Source organism: Gastrolobium bilobum, unplaced genomic scaffold (assembly GCF_033153095.1).
Source record: "Gastrolobium bilobum isolate Gb01-03AN ecotype WA unplaced genomic scaffold, APGP_CSIRO_Gbil_v1 utg104670, whole genome shotgun sequence".
Classification (NCBI taxonomy): Eukaryota; Viridiplantae; Streptophyta; class Magnoliopsida; order Fabales; family Fabaceae; genus Gastrolobium; species Gastrolobium bilobum.
In genome coordinates this window covers 25179-43918 of record NW_026899565.1, presented here as the reverse complement: position 1 = coordinate 43918, position 18740 = coordinate 25179, and the positions used below count along the sequence as shown (strand labels likewise).

Here is an 18740-nt window from a genome sequence, read left to right as displayed (position 1 = left end):
ATTTACTTTGTCTAACATTAGTGATGAAGCTCCCGTACACTATTTGCCACAAGAAATATTTCCAGCGTTCTTGGCACTAAACCCTCCAAATAATGTTCTAGAAATAATTATTGTGATTATAGCCTTCCATTGTGATCATATCTCTTAACAATCTCTTCCAGCTTAGGTGTGTTTTTATGTGCTTTGGGTTTTCAGAGGAACTTTGGTTCTTTGCTGCTTCTTTTTTTTGGTCGTTCAGTGTAGAAGTTTTAAAAATGATTGCTATTTGGGCTATAATGCTCCGGTGGATTGGATCTGAGACTAAGCTTAAGGCAAAATAGGGATTGGCTTATCCTAGGTGGGCTAGGCTTCGTTTTCCTTAAATTAAATAGGTTGGTGTATGGGCTTTACCAAGGAAGTGGGTCTTGCTTGACAAAGAAATGGCTATAATTTTTTCACTTGTTAATAGGCTTGGGCTTTTGTTAAGTACATTTGGCATTTTAAAAAAAAAATGATGATTGAATAAATGAAAATAATAAAAGAGAAATACGATGATGATTGGTAATAGTTAGTTCATGAGTTTTTCTCCTTGCTTAATTTTATGACCTTGGCCTAGCTTGTTAAAAATTAAACGCTGGCTTATTTTATTTTTTTTGTTTGGTATAACTTGAAGATATTCTCAATTTCTCATTCAATTTCCTTCTGTAGAGTATGAACTCCTAACCCAAACAAATCCTTGCAAGGTTAGTTGCCATCTGAGATACTATTCTCTAGAGCTTTAATTCTGTGCTCTTGGTGCACATTTCAATGAGTGGTCCGGAGGAGAGTGAGGAGAGAGGAGAGAGAAAATTATTTTTTTCCTCCAAGTATCACATTTTTAGTGGAAGGATCATCATGGGCCAGGATCACATTAAATTTTTCCCACCCTCTAAGTGATATTCTGAAATAGCAAAATTTTTCAATTTTATACAACTGAGATTGCTATGCAAATTCAAATGATGAGTAAATTTTTTAAAACCTTCTATCTAATATGGTCAACTAAAAAACTCATCTCAACTTTTGTAGTTACTCAAAAAAAATTCTCCTACCAAACACGCGTCGAAGAAATCAAATTAGAAGTTAGTGACCTCTCAATGATTTTCATTTATTTTTATAAATGTTATAATTTTTATTTTTTTTATTTTTTTTAAAATACTCTCCTCCGTTCTTTTTTAATCACCCTGATCTGATTTGTACGAGGGATATAGATATGTTTCCCATGAGGGATAAAATATCTGGACGTAACATTAATTTGCTAATATTATGATATGAAATAGAGCTCAAATCACGAATCATTATTAGTTTCAATTTCCATGCAAAAGTGGAGAATTAGGAAACATGAAGAGCACGGTTATGGCTGTAGCGAGGCTGAACCTTAACAGTGTAACAACAATGAGAGCGTGGGAAAAAAATTAATTCCGGAGTGAGGTATGTTGGGACAACAGGATTTCTTAATCAACGTGGAAGCAGTTCGCAAGTTGTCAAATGGAGCTCACGGCTCGGCACTTAGAGTTAGAGGTTAGCTTATAGTCAATAGATTGGCTAAATCACATAACAATGAAAAATGCATAAATGAGAGATGGAGAAAAAAACATATAATAATTTTTACATGAAAAACCTCTTCTAATACAAAGAAATAAAAATCACAAGACCTAATCCTGAAAATTGTTCACTATAAAAATAATACGATTACAAAAGTCAAGTTTCTTTGGTCAATAATTGTGGTTATAAGATTCTTCTCTAAAAGAAATTTTATACTCAAATTTATCTTCAAAGGATTTTCACTAGTCTCACTTAACTAACCTTTTACAAAAGGTTTCCTATCCTTTTTTTTTTTTTTTTTTTGGTAAAGAGGTTTCCTATCCTTTTAAAGGTGAGGTAAAACCTCCATTTTTTTCTAAAATCCTTTTTTTTTTTTTAGGATCTTCAATAATCTTTATCATTGATAAGGTAGGTAGTATTTATTGGAAAAAGTTCAAAAAAAAAACCCTATGATTTCTCTTTGAATCACTTAGCTCTTTGTACTTTTTTTAAATCACTTACACTTCCATGTTTTTTTTTCATCTAAGTCCTTATTTAACATTGTTAAAAATTTGATAAATCTATATACTAAAAAAAATGGTAAATCTGTCTATTTACTCCTTTATATCATCTTGCTTCTCAAGCTCTGGAAAGGTTTCTCTCAATACAATCAAATTTTCTTTCATTATCCAAGTACAAAAAAATTTGTGAAGTGACACGTGACTAGTGAGATTAAAACATTTATAATAGCTGTTTGAGTAATTTAATAATTTATATTTTTATAATAAAGTATCACTTTTTATAATTTATTAAAAATGCACATTGTTATTGCTATTTAAAAAAGTTAAAAGGATAGAAAAAAATGAAAATTTTAAAAAGTATATATATAAATAAAATGGAAAGTAAAAATTTTTAAAATAATAATAAGTAACCTTATGACAATAATAATGATGATAATAATAACAATAAATTATATAGGCTATAATGTTTCTAAAGTGAATGTAGATAAGTTATCTACATTCGCTCCCAAAACGATGTCGTTTTGAGTTGAAAAATTAAAAAATTATAATGAAAAAAACTATTATAACTCTGAAATAAATTATAATTATAAAAATACCATGATTTCCGTCTCAAAACGACGTCGTTTTGGGCTTATTGTAGATAAATTATCTACATTTACTGTAGAAAAAGTGAACCCAATTATATATTAATCATAAATAGGAATATACATTTAATAAATGTAAATGCATTAATGATCATCTTCAATCTGAAAATGAGATAGTTCATTTGATTTACGTGATTCGGATCCACAAGGCATGCACATCTCAAATGAACCGTTCAAATTTCTGTTCATTTTTTTAATAAAATGAAAAAGATATAACTAATTAAAAAGTATAAAAAAGGTTTTTTTTTTAATTATAAAAGAATCACCATTACCGGAGAAAATTTACAGTGGTTCAGAATCTGAAAATTAGGTGGTTCTTTTCTTAAAATAAAAAAAGTAAATTCATTTAAATTCCTCATTTTTTTCGTAATTGTCTTCTAATTCTATCTCTCTTTTATTTTTGGCCGGAAGCGTAGTGCTCCGGAGCACCCAAAATGTTCTCCCATTACTGGTCTCAATAAAGCCATTTTTCTACATAATGATTCGTGGCTGCCGTTGACTAGAGCTCCAAATAGAAAACTTGGCCATCTTTCAATACCGTTTTTCTTTGCATGTCTAAACTAGAAGCGTTTTAGGTGATGATGGGTATTAATAATTATTAATATTTATTTCGTATACCATTTATGACTAAAAATAATAACTTGCGTTGACGAGATTCTCCATGTCATGTAGCCAAACAGATAGCATTTTGATTCTCCTTAAAAATAAAAATTACCATGTGATTTTGTAGCCGTTTGAAATGGAGATTGACGAAGGGTATATATAAAATTGATGAATGCACAGATGATCTGAAAATACAGCTCACGAATTTAGCTTACGAATTTAATGCTGATTGAAGACCTCCCATGTTAAGTTGGAAATAATTAACATAAGGATCTGAATACCTAAAAAGAGTTGACTTTCTTTTTCAAGGAGCCATGCTTGTCTGACTTCTCAATGCTCCCAAGTCACCCACTCATAAAGTGCACATAAATTATCTGTAATAAATTTAATATGACATTATTTTGGAGCGAAAATCATAGTATTTTTATAATTTTCATTTATTTCAGAGTTATTATAGTCTTTATAATTATAATTTTTTAATCTTTCAATCCTAAAACGACGTTATTTTGGAGTAAATGCAGATAACTTATGTACAGTAACTGTAGAAATAGTATTCTGATATATATATATATATATATATATATATATATATATATATATATATGGCAATTTCTGCAGCCTCTTTACGTACATCAACGACACATGTGTATGATTATGATTCCACATTTAATGCTTTCATCCTTTGTATGGTTATGATTTATCGCATTTAATATTTTCAAATATATATATGGCAATTATTTGATTGTTGCACGTATAGCAGTTACAGAAATGTAAAACCCCATATATATATATTAAGGGTTTTCTTTTTCTGCAGTTACTACAGATAAATTATCTGCAGTAAGCCCAATACGACGTCGTTTTGGAACGAAAATCATGGTGTTATTGTAATTTTAATTTATTTCAGGGTTATAATCGTCTTTATATTTATGATTTTTTAAGATTTCAATACCAAAACGACGTCATTTTGGAAATAAATGCAGATAAATTATCTGCATTAACTACAGAAATATTTTTCCCATATATTAATATAAAGTATTTTTTATTCTAATTTTCTTTTTAATACTTTATGCAAATTTTTTTTTTTTTTTTTTGATAACATACTTTATGCAAATTTAAAAATAACAATTGAAGACTTGAAGTTTTAATATATGGAGAGGAATCTTTAGATTCTAGTATAAAATAATCCTCATATATATCATAAGTTAATTTAATTTTCATTCGTATGATAACTTTAATTTATTATGTATTAGTAAATAATTAATAAATATCATTTAATATGTTAAAATCATTAGATCTATGGAAATCAAAACAAACTTGAGGAGGGACTAAGTGTACTTTATCTTGACCCATATATATGGGTTTATCGTTTCTCAAGTTGTTTGAGATAATTTTATCTCTGACTACTAAATTATAACCGTAAAAAAATTGATCAATGGTGATAAAGGAAGAGAGAGAAAAAAAAAGAAATCATAACCATTCAAAGGTGAATAAATAAACAAAACAACGTAGTTTTTGGGTGCACGAAAATAAATATATCTCAAACTGTTTGAGAAATATTTTTCTCAAATATATATATATATATATATATATATATATATATATATATATATATATATATATATTGAGAAAAATATTTCTGCATTTACTCCCAAAATGACAACATTTTGGAATTAAAAAATTAAATAATTATAATTATAAAGACTATAATAACCCTGAAATAAATTAAAATTACAAAAATACCATGATTTTTGTCCCAAAATGACGTCGTATTAAGCTTACTGGAGATAACTTATATGCAGTAACAGCAGAAAAAGCGAACCTTATATATATATATAGGAAAAAAATATTTCTACAGCCACTTTAGATAAGGTTGTCTACATCTATCTCAAAAACTACGTCGTTTTGATTAGTGAGGGATGTTTATATAATTTTAGGTGAATTAATGAAGGGTGTTTCCATAATTTTGTTTATTTTTATCATATACATTTTACGAAAACACCCTTCATTAATTCACCTAAAATTACATAAACATCCTTCATTAATCAAAACGACGTAGTTTTTGAGGTAGCTGTAGATAACCTTATCTAAAGTGGCTGTAAAAATATTTTTCCCATATACACATATACATATATGTGTAGGGGTTTACATTTCTGCATCTGCTATACGTGCAGCAATCAAATACTTGCCATATATATACTTGAAAGTATTAAATGCGGAAAATCATAACCATACAAAGGATGAAAGCATTAAATGTGGGAAATTATAACCATACACCTGTCGTTGTTATACGTAAAGCGACTGCAGAAATGATTTTACCATATATATATCAGAAAAATATTTCTGCAGTTACTGCAGATAAGTTATCTGCATTTACTTCCAAAACGACGTCGTTTTGAGATTGAAATATTAAAAAGTTATAATTATAAAGACTATAATAACCTTGAAATAAATTAAAATTACAAAAATACCATAATTTTCGTCCCAAAACGACGTCATATTGGACTTATTGCCGATAACTTATCTGCAGTTACTGCAGATAAGTTATCTGCATTTACTCCCAAAACGACGTCGTTTTGAGATTGAAATATTAAAAAATTATAATTATAAATATTATAAAGATAAACTTGGTACTGTTACTGTTCCTCTATCATTCAAGTGCAGCCCTTTAAGTAGGCTGGGATCAGTACAAAACTGTTATACCAAATATATTACGAAGGTATTCTATCTAAAGGCTAAAACTAACTAACAAACAAAATACTCTAACGGCTAGAATATCTGCTAGCTAAAAAAGAATATCGACTTAGCTAAACCTATCTAAGAGACTGTTACAAGTTTGAGTTTGAATATTATTGTTACAATATTCAGCAACTAACTCCAATACTCCCCCTCAAGTTGGAGCATGTAAGAATGAAATGCCCAACTTGGGTAAAAAATCAAGGAACACACGATGTCCCAAAGCCTTTGTAAAGAAGTCTGCAAGTTGGCAACTAGAACGAACATGAGCAGTCACGTTGGTATTGGCCAGGATATGTTCACGTACAAAATGGCAATCTAATTCAATGTGCTTTGTCCGTTTGTGAAATATTGGATTTGCAGCTATGTGTAGGGCTGCCTGGTTATCACAAAATAGTTCCATGGGGCTTGAATGAGTGGCACCAAGTGAATTAAGGAACGATTTAAGCCAAATTATCTCCGCATTTGCTGCGGCCATCGATCTGTATTCGGCTTCTACTGAGGAGCTGCAGACAGTCACTTGTTTCTTGGTCTTCTAGGAGATTGGTGATGATCCAAGCATAACAAAAAAACCGGTGAGGGATCTTCGAGTAAGAGGGCATGATGCCCAGTCAGAGTCACAGTAGGCATGAACTTTTAAATCACAATCTGATTTGAGAAGAAGTCCTTGGCCAGGATTACGTTTCACATATCGAAGAACACTAAGTACAGCTTCAAAATGAGCTTGCTTTGGGTGTTGCATAAATTGAGACAAAATATAAATAGCATAGCTTAAGTCAGGCCTACTGATGGTGAGATAAATTAATTTTTCTATCAACCTTCGATAGCGTTCGGGATTTTCATAATCTAGACCGTCGTCCAAAGCTAGGCGGTGAGAGGGCTTGCTTCCACTAAGTCCCGCTTCAGAAAGAACATCTAAAGCGTACTTGCGTTGACACAAAAATATCCCTTCCTTGCTTCGGGAAATTTCAATGCCTAAGAAATACTTCAGGGCTCCCAAGTCTTTTATCTTAAAACACTGATTTAGATAATTCTTCACCGCAGTACACGCTTGAGCATCATTCCCGGCCAAGATGATATCATCAACATACACCAAAAGTGCTAGGAAAACCTTCCCTCACTGAAACGTAAAGAGTGTATAATCTGCTCTTGATTGTACAAACCCATATGTTGTCAAAGAGGTGCTTAGCTTGGAGAACCAATTTCTTGGTGATTGCCGTAATCTATACAAGGATTTTGTAAGTCGACAAACCTTGTTATTAGAACCATTATTGAACCCAGGGGGAAACCGCATGTAAACTTCTTCACTTAGATCACCATTCAAGAAAGCATTGTGTACATCTAGTTGATGCAACTCCCAATTCTTCGCAGCAGCTACGGCCAACAGCGTGCGAACACTCACTATTTTTGCCACTGGTGCATATGTCTCGCTATAATCTTCTCCAGCAACCTGATAATTACCAGCAATCACCAACCGCGCCTTGTATTGTTCCACTTTTCCATCAGACCGATACTTAATTTTAAAGACCCATTTGCTTGGCAGAGCACGTTTTCCTGGAGGCAAGTCTGTAATATGCCAAATGCAGTTTTCTTCCAATGCATTGACTTCTGCTTTCATGGCTTCTATTCATCGTGTGTCTTGCATGGCTTCCCGAAAATTTCGCGGCTCATGACTGGCATCAATTGCTGCAACGAAAGCTTGATGGTGCTTAGAAAAATTATTTAAACTGATATAATTGCATAACAAATACTGAATACCTGAGGAGCGATTGGTTTGGACGGTAGAAGATGTGTGTGTTTCAGCCATGTGGCAAGCATAGTCCTTCAAGTACAATGGAGGTTTTCTTGGATGCTGCGAACGTGTAGTAACATCAGATGTTTGTTCGGCTGGTAGTGATTGCACTGCTTCAAGCTGTGATTGTGTGGGGACAGCAGGTGGTTGCACCGCTTCAAGTTGCCACTGTGTAGGGACTTCATGTTGCGGCTGTGTATGGTCAGGTGTCTGCTCAGCTGCTTGTGAACGTGTAGTAACATCAGATATTGGTTCGGCTGGTAGTGATTACACCGCTTCAAGAGTTGTTGGCAGTCCCTCATAAACATTCGATGGAGACAATTGAGTGAAAGGATCATTCTTTGATTTCTCCCGAAATGGAAACATGGCTTCTTCGAATTTCACGTCTCTTGACACAAAAAGCTCTTGGGTCTCTAAGTCCAGCAATTTCCACCCTTTCTGACCTGTTGGATAGCCAATTAAAATGCATCAACGTGACCGTGAAGAAAATTTATCAAGAGGTTTGGGTCTAACGCTAGCAAAGCATAGAGAACCAAACGTTCGTAAAAGGTTGTAATCAGGAGGGACTCCGTGCAACACTTCATGGGGTGATTTGCCTTGAAGAACTTTTGTGGGTGTGTGATTGATCAAGTGCACAGCCGTAAGAACGCTTTCTTCCCAAAACTGCACCGGCATACCTGCATGGAACAATAAAGCGCGCGAGACATTAAGAATATGCCTATGTCGCCTTTCTACTCTTCCGTTTTGTTCTGGTGTATAAACACACGTAGTTTGCTGCATAATCCCTTTATCACTCAAGAGTCTCATCATATTATTGGATTTAAATTCTGTACCATTATCCGAACGAATTATTTTCACATTCTTTTGGAATTGGTTAGACACCATGGCTAGAAATTTACACATTCGATCATATGTTTCTCCTTTTGTTGCCATCATATATACCCACACGTTCCTACTAAAATCATCCACAAGAGTTAAGAAATAATAAGCACCCGTAAAAGACGGGGTCTTGTAGGGTCCCCAAGTATCACAATGAATCAAATCAAAACATGGTTTACTGCGTGAAAAACTCAAAGGAAACATAGACCGAGTTTGTTTGGCACGTTGACAAACTTCACATGCCTTATTTGATACAACTATTGAAAATTTAAATTCTGGAATCAAAGATAACACTTCATAAGATGCATGACCCAACCTGTTGTGCCACAATTCCATAGCGTCTCCTGCTTGAATTGCTGAAACCGAAGCACGTCTGGGCTGAAACACGTACACACCTTCATTTAGCTCACCCAAACCAATCTCCCTCTTCAGTATTTGGTCCTACAACATACAGTTTTTATCAGTGAAAGTCACCATCTTATTACTATGTCTCAATAGTTGTGAAACGAATATCAAGTTGCAACGTAATTGAGGAACATATAACACATTATGTAATTTGAAATTTGTATCAAACACCATCACTCCTTGTTTTTCTGCATTTGTAATAGACCCGTTTGGCAAAGTTACAGCAAAGGTTGAATATTTGTAACTTCAGCCAACAATTTCAAAGAACCAGTCATGTTTCGAGAGGCTCCGCTATCAACAAGCCATTGGGAGTGAGTATTCTTACCAGATAATTTTTCATGGGTCGATTGAGGTTGTTCTACCAAAGCCATGAGCTTGTTCACGATTTCTGGCGTCAGTACGAAATTTGCAGCAGTAGCAACTTGCTGAGGCGCAGTTATTGAACCAGCTTGTTGGAGGTTATCCCAAGTCATCGTTGCATGTGCCTGCTCTCGCATGTATCGTCCCCCTGATCGTCCCCTTCCACGTCCTCGTCCACCATTTCGGTTAGGTGGAAACCCAACGATGTTCCAGCACCTCGAGGGATCATGATTGGTTTTCCCACAATAAGGACATGGTACTCTCTCAGCTTGCTTTTCAAGGACTATACGTTGCACCTGGTTCTCCATCTTTTCCTTGGAATCAACCTGAGCTACATATCCCACCACATTTCTTCGTTCATCTTGATTACGAGCAATATTACGATGAGTTTCTTCTTGCGTGACAATGGCATAAGCTTTGTTCACAGTTGGCAGGGGAGAGCTATTTAATATTTGTGACCGCAAATTGCCAAATGTTGCTTCGTCCAATCCCATAAGGAACTGGTACACACGGTCATCTTCCATTTCCTCTTCTGTCTCCTTCGCGTACGCACAGTTATCTCCACATGCACACGTCTTGCGAGTCTTACTTCCTTCAAGCTCGTCCCATATTCCTCTCAGCTTCGTATAATATTCTCCCACGTTGCTTCCCAGTTGTTTTATACTAACCAAACTCGTTTTGAGTTGGTACTGTCGTGGGAAATTCTCCACGACATATCTTTCTTTCAGGTCGTCCCACAAGTCCTTCACTTCATCAAAGCATTTGATGAACGGTTGGAGCTTTGGATCAATGGTGTTGTGTATCCATCCATTTATCATGGAGTTGCACATCTCCCAAGCTCGCCATTCTTCTGCATCTGCTTCGTTTGGTTTCTTCACGGATCCGGTTATGAATCCCAACTTGTTTTTCGCCTTAAGTGCGTTTTTCATGAGCTTCGCCCAGTTTTCGTAGTTGCCCTCTCCTCGCAGCATCATAGTTGTAAGCACGATGCCTGGGTTATCTGAACTTGGCAGATAATACGGCGACGCAGGATCTAAGGGCTTCAACTTGCTGACTCCTTCTCTGACCATACTCGTAGGGCTAGCTTTCGCACTTTTCACACAGTCTTTGCGGAAACGTTGTTTTAGGAACGCTCTGATACCAAGATAAACTTGGTACTGTTACCGTTCCTCTATCATTCAAGTGCAGCCCTTTAAGTAGGCTGGGATCAGTACAAAACTGTTATACCAAATATATTATGAAGGTATTCTATCTAAAGGCTAAAACTAACTAACAAACAAAATACTCTATCGGCTAGAATATCTGCTAGCTAAACAAGAATATCGACTTAGCTAAACCTATCTAAGAGACTGTTGCAAGTTTGAGTTTGAATATTATTGTTACAGTATTCAGCAACTAACTCCAATATATAATAACCCTGAAATAAATTAAAATTACAAAAACACCATGATTTCTGCCCTAAAACGACGTCGTATTGGGCTTACTGCAGATAACTTATCTTCTGCAAAAAAAAAAAGTGAACCCATAATCTAAAAGATTTTTTTAAATGACAATGTGTGAAATTATTATTCATGTCAACATAATTCTTGCTAAAGTGCTGGTTGGAAACCTTCTCCTTCTTCTCGGATTAACCTAAGGTGGTGTTTGGTTGGGAGCTTTTCAGCGGATATCTATCTTTCTGAAGTATGACTTTTAGAAACACCATGTTTGTTTCAACGTATTTTCACCAAAACCCATCTATCTAATTTGTCTGGATTTATGAGAAACATAGATATCCGCACTGTTTAGAAACCCAATTTGAAGGTGGGATTTTCGGAAAACCGGTTATCTGACTTTTAATGCACTGTTGATTTCATAAAGTTACCTAATTTTTCCAGTAAAACTTTTTCCCACCAAACAACTTTTTTTTACATTTTTCTATCTATCTCAATTTATCTATCTTTCCAATCATTTCTCTATCTATTACATCTCTCTACTATTCCAAAAATAATTCTTCAACCAAACGCCCGCTAAATGTTGTAGCTATTTGCCTTACTTCTCGTAGCGCTGGTTGTAGTGAAATCTTCAATAATGCACAAGGCGTGTGGATTAATGGATTCTCTTACCATATATGTTGGTGCAATCCAAAGGAAGTGGAGCTCTAGGCTATTTTTATGGGGTTAAATGTTGCTGAGACCTGGTTATTCGAAGGAATATAGCTAAGAACTGGTTGATCAAGCCTCTGTATGTTCCAAGGCAAGGAGATACTTTTTAGCCAAGAAAGCATTAGCACCAACTTCAGACTAGGTGATCTAAGAGGAAATGCTCCAGGTTTTGTTTCCGTATTTTTCTGTGTTTTTTATATTTTCTTTTGGGTTTTACTTTTACCCCTCGTCCTCTTCCAAAATAATAATAATAATTTGACTATTATTTTTTGGAAAATCATGCTCTCATGTAATAGGATAGTAAAAAATTTTCCTACACAAATTTATTTTTCATGTCAATTAATTTTTCATTTCTTTTCTAATATAAAATATGGAACCAACATTTTATTTGTCTCTACTTTTGTTCTCTCATGTTTTCATGCAACATAAGAAAACATCAACTCTTATTTTTTTTCTGTCTTTGTCCAAAAAATTCATTCCACTCTATTTTTTTCTCGACAAATGAAGAAAGAAAAAAGAAATATTAATAATCATATTGACATTAACGAATACTGATAATAAATTTGATATTTTTGAACATGTAAGGATTTTAAAATATTAACATGTAAATGAGAATCATTTAAATTTTTAATTATTATCTTATATAAATTGTATTAATTTGATAATATTATTTTGTAATTAATTGAATAAGTAAATAATAATTAAAAAGGAAAATTATTCTCATTTATATATGATATTTTGAAATTCCTATAAATTCTAAATATCAAATTTATTATCAATAAAAATAATATAATTATTAATTCTTTTCCTATTTATAAAAAAAAATTGAGTGGATTGAATTTTTTGGATAGATTAAATAAATAAATACTCAAATTAATACAATTAAAAATAAATTTAGCGTTAATGATTGTTCAACGATTTAAAAAATTACGTTAGATAAATGAAAATTATTTATAATTTTAAATATTATTTGACTTAACAAATTGAATATCGATTTCTAATTTAAACAAATTTTATATCAATTAAATAAATTTAGTTAATTTAATGCCCTCTACCTTATATTTACTCAAATAATTTTTTCAAAAAAAGTATAATTGGTTAATCAGCCACATATGTAATATTTAAAATAATTTATAATTAATCTTTTTAATGAATATAATTTATATATTTCAAAATTAATAAAGATTAAGCATGCATTTAAAAGGATATTTCATAAGACAACATTCGATATAATTAATAAATCATGATGATAAAAATTAAGAAGAAAAAAAGGGAAAAAAAATTGCTCGATCCAAAAAAAAAATAGTAACGAAAATAATAATAATTGGAAGCTGTCTTCGAGGCAAAAAAATTAAAATAATGTAATTAATTAAAATAATTACGCATTTAATGCTGTTTTATTAAAAATTACATATTTGTTGCACAATGAGACGCCTTCTTTGGGCGTCACATGTGACGCCCCAGTGAGGCGTCTCTCTCCTAGAGAAGACGCCCCAGTAGGGCGTCACATGTGACGCCCAAAGATGGCGTCTCATGTGCAACCTATATATACCTCACTTTCCTTTTTTCACTCCTTACTCATTTACCTCTCTAACCTCTCTCTAACCTCTCTCCAACCTCTCTCTAACTGCGGTTCGTAGCGAAGCTCTGCCAACGTAGGTAAGGTCATAATACCCCATATGTATACATTTAAATTACAGTGCTAGTTAGTAATACATGTTAGGATTGATTGTATATTAGAGACTTGGAACATTAGGATAGTCACTTAGAAATTTTGTGTCATGCTATGAATGTTGTAATGATATAGTAATATTATTATTACGTAGTTATTATTATTACCGATTTTTAATTATGTATTAGGGTTTAGCATATTAATTAGTGATTTATAAATAGTGTTAGAGACTTTGTAAATTTCGTATGTATGATGTTATTAATGCGGGAGTGCATAACTTTGTAGTTAGCTGCGGATAATGGCTGAGTCATCATCTTCTTCGGGATCTGATTCGGATGTAGAGCCCACCGATCCCAGCATGTGGATCATACCTGGACCGTACAGGTGGGAGGTCCTTCGTCAGAGGACGCAGAAAGGTCATATTTCACAGCGAGTGTGGAATACTGAGCATGTAAGAAAGATTAAGACTAGGCATGGGAAGCCACAAGGGGCCCCACCTACCGGTGCTATTCCACAGGTTGTGGAAGAGTACCTCAGACAGACGGGTTTCATACATGTTGCCAGGATGCAACATATCCAGGTATGTTATTTATGTCGTTTTGTATTTATGTAATTATTTAATAAAATTCGTTAACACTTGATAACTGCGTAATTTATCACAGATAGATACATTTTTAATTAGTGCTCTGGTCGAGAGGTGGAGACCAGAGACACATACCTTTCACATGACCCAAGGTGAGATGACGATCACCTTACAAGATGTGGCAGGCATCTTGGGCTTGCCGACCGACGGTAATGTCGTCATCGGATCGACCTCTGAGGATTGGCACGCTGCTTCTGCTGCTGTTTTTGGACATGTTCCAGAGGCCGGTGAGTTCCATCATTCTGGCGACCTCCGCATCTCATTCTTGGATCGACATTATACCCGGTGGACTGATCATGAAGGGAATCATGCTGCCGAGATCTACTTCACAAAAGCCCACATTGCCCGGATGTTGGGGACTTGGTTGCTGGCGGACAAGTCTGGCGGACAAGTCTGATAACTCCAATCAATGTAAGAATAATGCGGAATTCCTTCCCAAAAAGGAATAACATCTGTGTCACCTGCAATTGCGGATTATAATTTTTTAATACGAACTTACTAATTCAGGTATTAAATCAGTTATTTATTCACGCAGTATACAAATGGGAACAATTATCTTCTTGTGGAATACCAAACAGAGCAGACGCAACGTCATTCAACTGCGGCATTTGCGCGACGACTGGTTGATGGAATATTGGAATTTCAGACGCACCCATCTCACAAGATTCATCTCCTTCTGAAGCACTAGCATCCTCCGCCAGAAGATGTTCTTCCATTGCCATGTTTTCATCGTCATCATCGTCATCTTCGTCGTGCATTTCCCAAGTCGGATCATTTTCATCTCCCTCAGAAAAGATACCAACTGGAGACGCATGAGCGGCAGGAGAAGCTGGAAGACGGGGAGAATTTAAATAAACTGACATCACCGGTATGGGAGCATTCTCCGTTGCAACGATGTCGACATACAACTCTAGAAAATCTGTCCTTGACTGGTTGCAAAATTCTTCCATTGTCATCTCCAAGTCTTCATCGTCTAGCACTTTCAAACTAATGTATTTATCACCTTGCCACACCCTTGTCGTGATCTCAGTGATACATTGGTTGTCTTGAAGACTTAACTTCTGCCGAATTCCCTGATGCAGTTCGCCAATGGTTGTGTTGCGTTGGATACGTGTCGGCCTTTTTTCACCTTCGAATATGACACCTCGTCGACCTTCTACCTTCCTACCAACAGAATCAGGATTTGAGCTCATTTTTAAATAGAATTACAACTAAAATTCAAATACTAAATTAAAGATAAAGGAATGTTGGTGGAGAAGAGAGATATGAAGAGCGAGAGAAGAGATGTGAATTGAATGGAGGGGGTGAGGAAATATATAGAGCACACATGTGACGCTAGTTTTGGGCGTCACATGTGACGCCCCATTGAGGCGTCTTATCTATGGGAGAAACGCCCAAAACTGGCGACACATTGTGCAATAGATGTGTAATTTTTTACGAAACAATATTAAATACATAATTATTTAATTTAAATACATTATTTTAATTTTTTTGCCCTGTCTTCGATTACGAAGAAAATCTGTCTTGACTCATAAGACGTGGGTCCCGAACTCGGTCACACAGACGGGGGGGAACGGGTCGTTTACGCGGCAGCGCAAGACAATAATAATACCAACATCATCGATACATGCCTGTCTCAAAATGACCATAATGTCCTTTTCTACGTTCCAAAATTCCACATTCGAATTCTAGGAAGCCACCAAACCAAACCAAAGAAACAGCACCATTCACCATTCACCATTCACCAACACCAACACCTCTATCTTCCCTATATATGCGCCCAAAGTCTTATTTCCTTCACACGCAAACACACACTCTCTCTTCCCTCTTTCTCTTACAAATTATTACCCTTTTTCTCCGGTGAGTCTCAGATTCCCTCATTTTCTCGGGATCCGCCGATTCACCGCGTGATCTTGGGTTTTTCTTTCTTTCTTTCTTTTTTTCTCGGTTCCGTTCGATTCCATTCCATTCCATTCCCCCTCTTACTTTAACTTTTTGAAATTTTGATTTTGATTATATTGTTCCTCAGGGGGTTTGGTTTGGGTTGGGTTGGTTAGGTTTGAATAAATAAATAAATAAAAAGCATCAATGAGCGATCATTTGGTGCTGTATGTGGACCGTCTGGTCCGCCCCGTGCCGGTTGAGCCGCTGACCCAACACCCGGCTCAGCCCTCTCCTGAACCGGTCGATGAGGGGCCCTCCGGTTCTTCTCCGGCGACGGAGGAGGACGAGGAGGAGCCGCTGTTACAGATGGCGGAGTGTCGCATTTGTCAGGAGGAGGACAGCCTCAACAATCTAGAGTCACCCTGCGCCTGCAGCGGCAGTCTTAAGGTACATTCTTGTTTTCTCCGGATTCCAGGTCTTCGTTTCATTAAAAAGCCAAGAATAATAAATAAATAAATAAAATTGGAATTTCAGGTGTTATGGTTAGTGGTGATGATAATTAGTTAATTATGGCTCCAATATATGCTATTATGCCCTTTATCCTATCGGGTTACAAATTAGATCCTTTTTTTTTTTTTTTTCCTAATTGAGATATGGAAAAAACTTGCTTGGTAATAAAATGCTTCTGGGAAGCACCGTCTTTTATTTTTGATAGCATAATTGGTTTCCTGTGTTGAACTGGTAGATGCGTTATTGATGCTGAGAACGTTGCTTTATATGTGGCATTGGTTTTCATATATCTCGTCTCTGTTTTTTTCTTCCTAATTCATGAACTGATGGAATTTGTTTTTTGCACAGTACGCTCACAGAAAGTGCGTCCAGCATTGGTGCAACGAGAAAGGAGACATTATTTGTGAGATATGTCATAAGGTATGCTTCTTTTACATTAAATTTTCATATTTCATAATATTGCAAGGTTGTGAATCTTGTGATGATGGTAGATAATGGTTGTGACTTGTGAACTCCCTTTGGTCATACTTTTTTTTTATTTTTAAAATAAATAAATATAGCTTTATTGAATAATAATTTTGTACAATGGTATCTCTGAATTGAACCAAATGCTCTCTCTCTGAATGTGTCTGTATACTTTAATCCTTCCATTGATATTAAATTAGTGCATATCTTTGATGTTAGTTTATTTTCCTTTTGTTTATTGAATTCTCAGCCCTATCAACCTGGTTATACTGCCCCACCACCTCGCCCACAACCCGAAGAAACTACCATTGATATAGGGTAAGCTGAAATTTTCTATTTTAAAATAGTCTAGTTCTAGTATGTTAGTTCTATGTATAAGCAATCTATTTCAAACTCTTAAAAAAGATATTTGTTTGAAACTCCTGTCTCATGAGTTATGACCATATTTGCAGTGGAGGTTGGACAATCTCTGGCACGCCTTTGGACTTGCGTGATCCTCGACTCTTGGCAATTGCAGAGGCAGAACGCCAGTTCTTTGAAGCAGAATATGATGGATATGCTGCTTCTAATGCCAGTGGAGCTGCATTTTGTCGTTCAGCTGTTCTAATTGTAAGGATTATTAACCTTGAAGTCCTTTTTAACAAATTATTTGTAGAATTCAGTCATATATGAATGAGCACCAGACATCCATTTTCTTGAGGCCATGCTATTGGACAGTAGATATAGAAACAAAAGTGTGAAGCTTTAGGCATATTGTTTGGAAATTCAAGAAAATTGATTTTACTTGATATGATCTTTAGGGTCTTGATGCACATTGACTATGCTAGTATGCTAACACTTGGACATACTTTCAAGCCTAATCCATTCTATTTGGTGCAGTTTATGGCCCTTTTACTCTTGAGGCATGCACTTTCTGTCCCGGATGCTGATGCTGAAGATGATCCATCCACTTTTTTCTCTGTAAGTCACTTGAGTTCCTTGTGGCTAAGTAGTTCATATGGTTATTGTTGTATTGTACTATTGCTTTCAAATGTATTGTCGAGCAAACCTAATTAACTGACCATTTTCTGCAGCTTTTCTTGCTTCGAGCTGCTGGATTTCTTTTACCTTGCTATATCATGGCTTGGGCAATCAGTATTTTGCAACGTCGCCGACAAAGACAAGTAAGTTTCAGTTGTAGTTCTGACTAATTTTTGGTTTTTTTTTTTTTTTTTGGCCAATTCAGTATTTATAAATTTTGTTTTGAAATGATGCTTTTTGGCTCCATTTTTGTTCATATCTCTTGGTCGTGTTGCTGGGAAACTGCAACACATGGAGATGGATTATCAGTTATGTTCTGGGAAATTCTTATCGTTTTCATGTTATGGTGAAGCAGGAGGCTGCAGCACTAGCAGCAACCCAAGTTGCTTTCGTTCTACAATCAGGGCAGCGAAGGGGTCTGCAGTTTGCCATAACACCTGGACAAACAGTGAATACACACCAGGAACAAGTGTAATTTGTATGTCAGTTTATGTACCAAAAATTTGCACCATGTAAAGAAGGCTTGTTGAAATGCCATGCGTTGTTGTTCATGATTTTCTCAGCTCTAGTGTACGTACGTACATTATAGCTTGAGCGACTTTGAGATGGTGGTTAATATTTTGGAATTCATATGGCCTTTTCAACAAAGAACATCCTCGTTTTATAATATTGCTGCTTCACCAATTCTTCGAAAGTTGTAGCAATGTTAATTTTATTAGGAACAAGTCATTCCGTGACGAAAAGGTTGAACCCGTGTCTCCATAATCATTATTATGATTGAAGCAACCAAACAGTAGAAGACAAACAATTTGCATTTGATTTCACGAGAATCTCTCATCGACCATCCGTGCTTGTTGGCTTTTTATACTTTTTGCTTTGCTTTCAAACAAAATGGCTTCTCTATAGTCTTATAGGGATATGTCAAA

At 35.1% G+C, this 18740-nt stretch overlaps 1 protein-coding gene across 1 annotated transcript; it reads left to right on the top strand.

The window, feature by feature from the left end:
• The first annotated feature begins 15659 nt into the window (after window positions 1-15659).
• Window positions 15660-18740, top strand: LOC133291569 (uncharacterized). The gene is made up of 7 exons (XM_061489845.1): window positions 15660-16266; window positions 16678-16749; window positions 17045-17112; window positions 17247-17403; window positions 17674-17754; window positions 17868-17957; window positions 18170-18740. The coding sequence occupies exons 1-7, from the start codon at window positions 16024-16026 to the stop codon at window positions 18287-18289; spliced, it is 831 nt and encodes a 276-aa protein (XP_061345829.1). The 5' UTR covers window positions 15660-16023; the 3' UTR covers window positions 18290-18740.

Coding starts and splice junctions, on each gene's coding strand:
- LOC133291569 (XM_061489845.1), top strand. CDS start 16,024: ATGAGCGATCATTTGGTGCTGTATGTGGACCGTCTGGTCCGCCCCGTG. Junction 16,750..17,044: donor TTTGTGAGATATGTCATAAG/GTATGCTTCTTT, acceptor TTGAATTCTCAG/CCCTATCAACCTGGTTATAC. Junction 17,113..17,246: donor GAAACTACCATTGATATAGG/GTAAGCTGAAAT, acceptor CCATATTTGCAG/TGGAGGTTGGACAATCTCTG.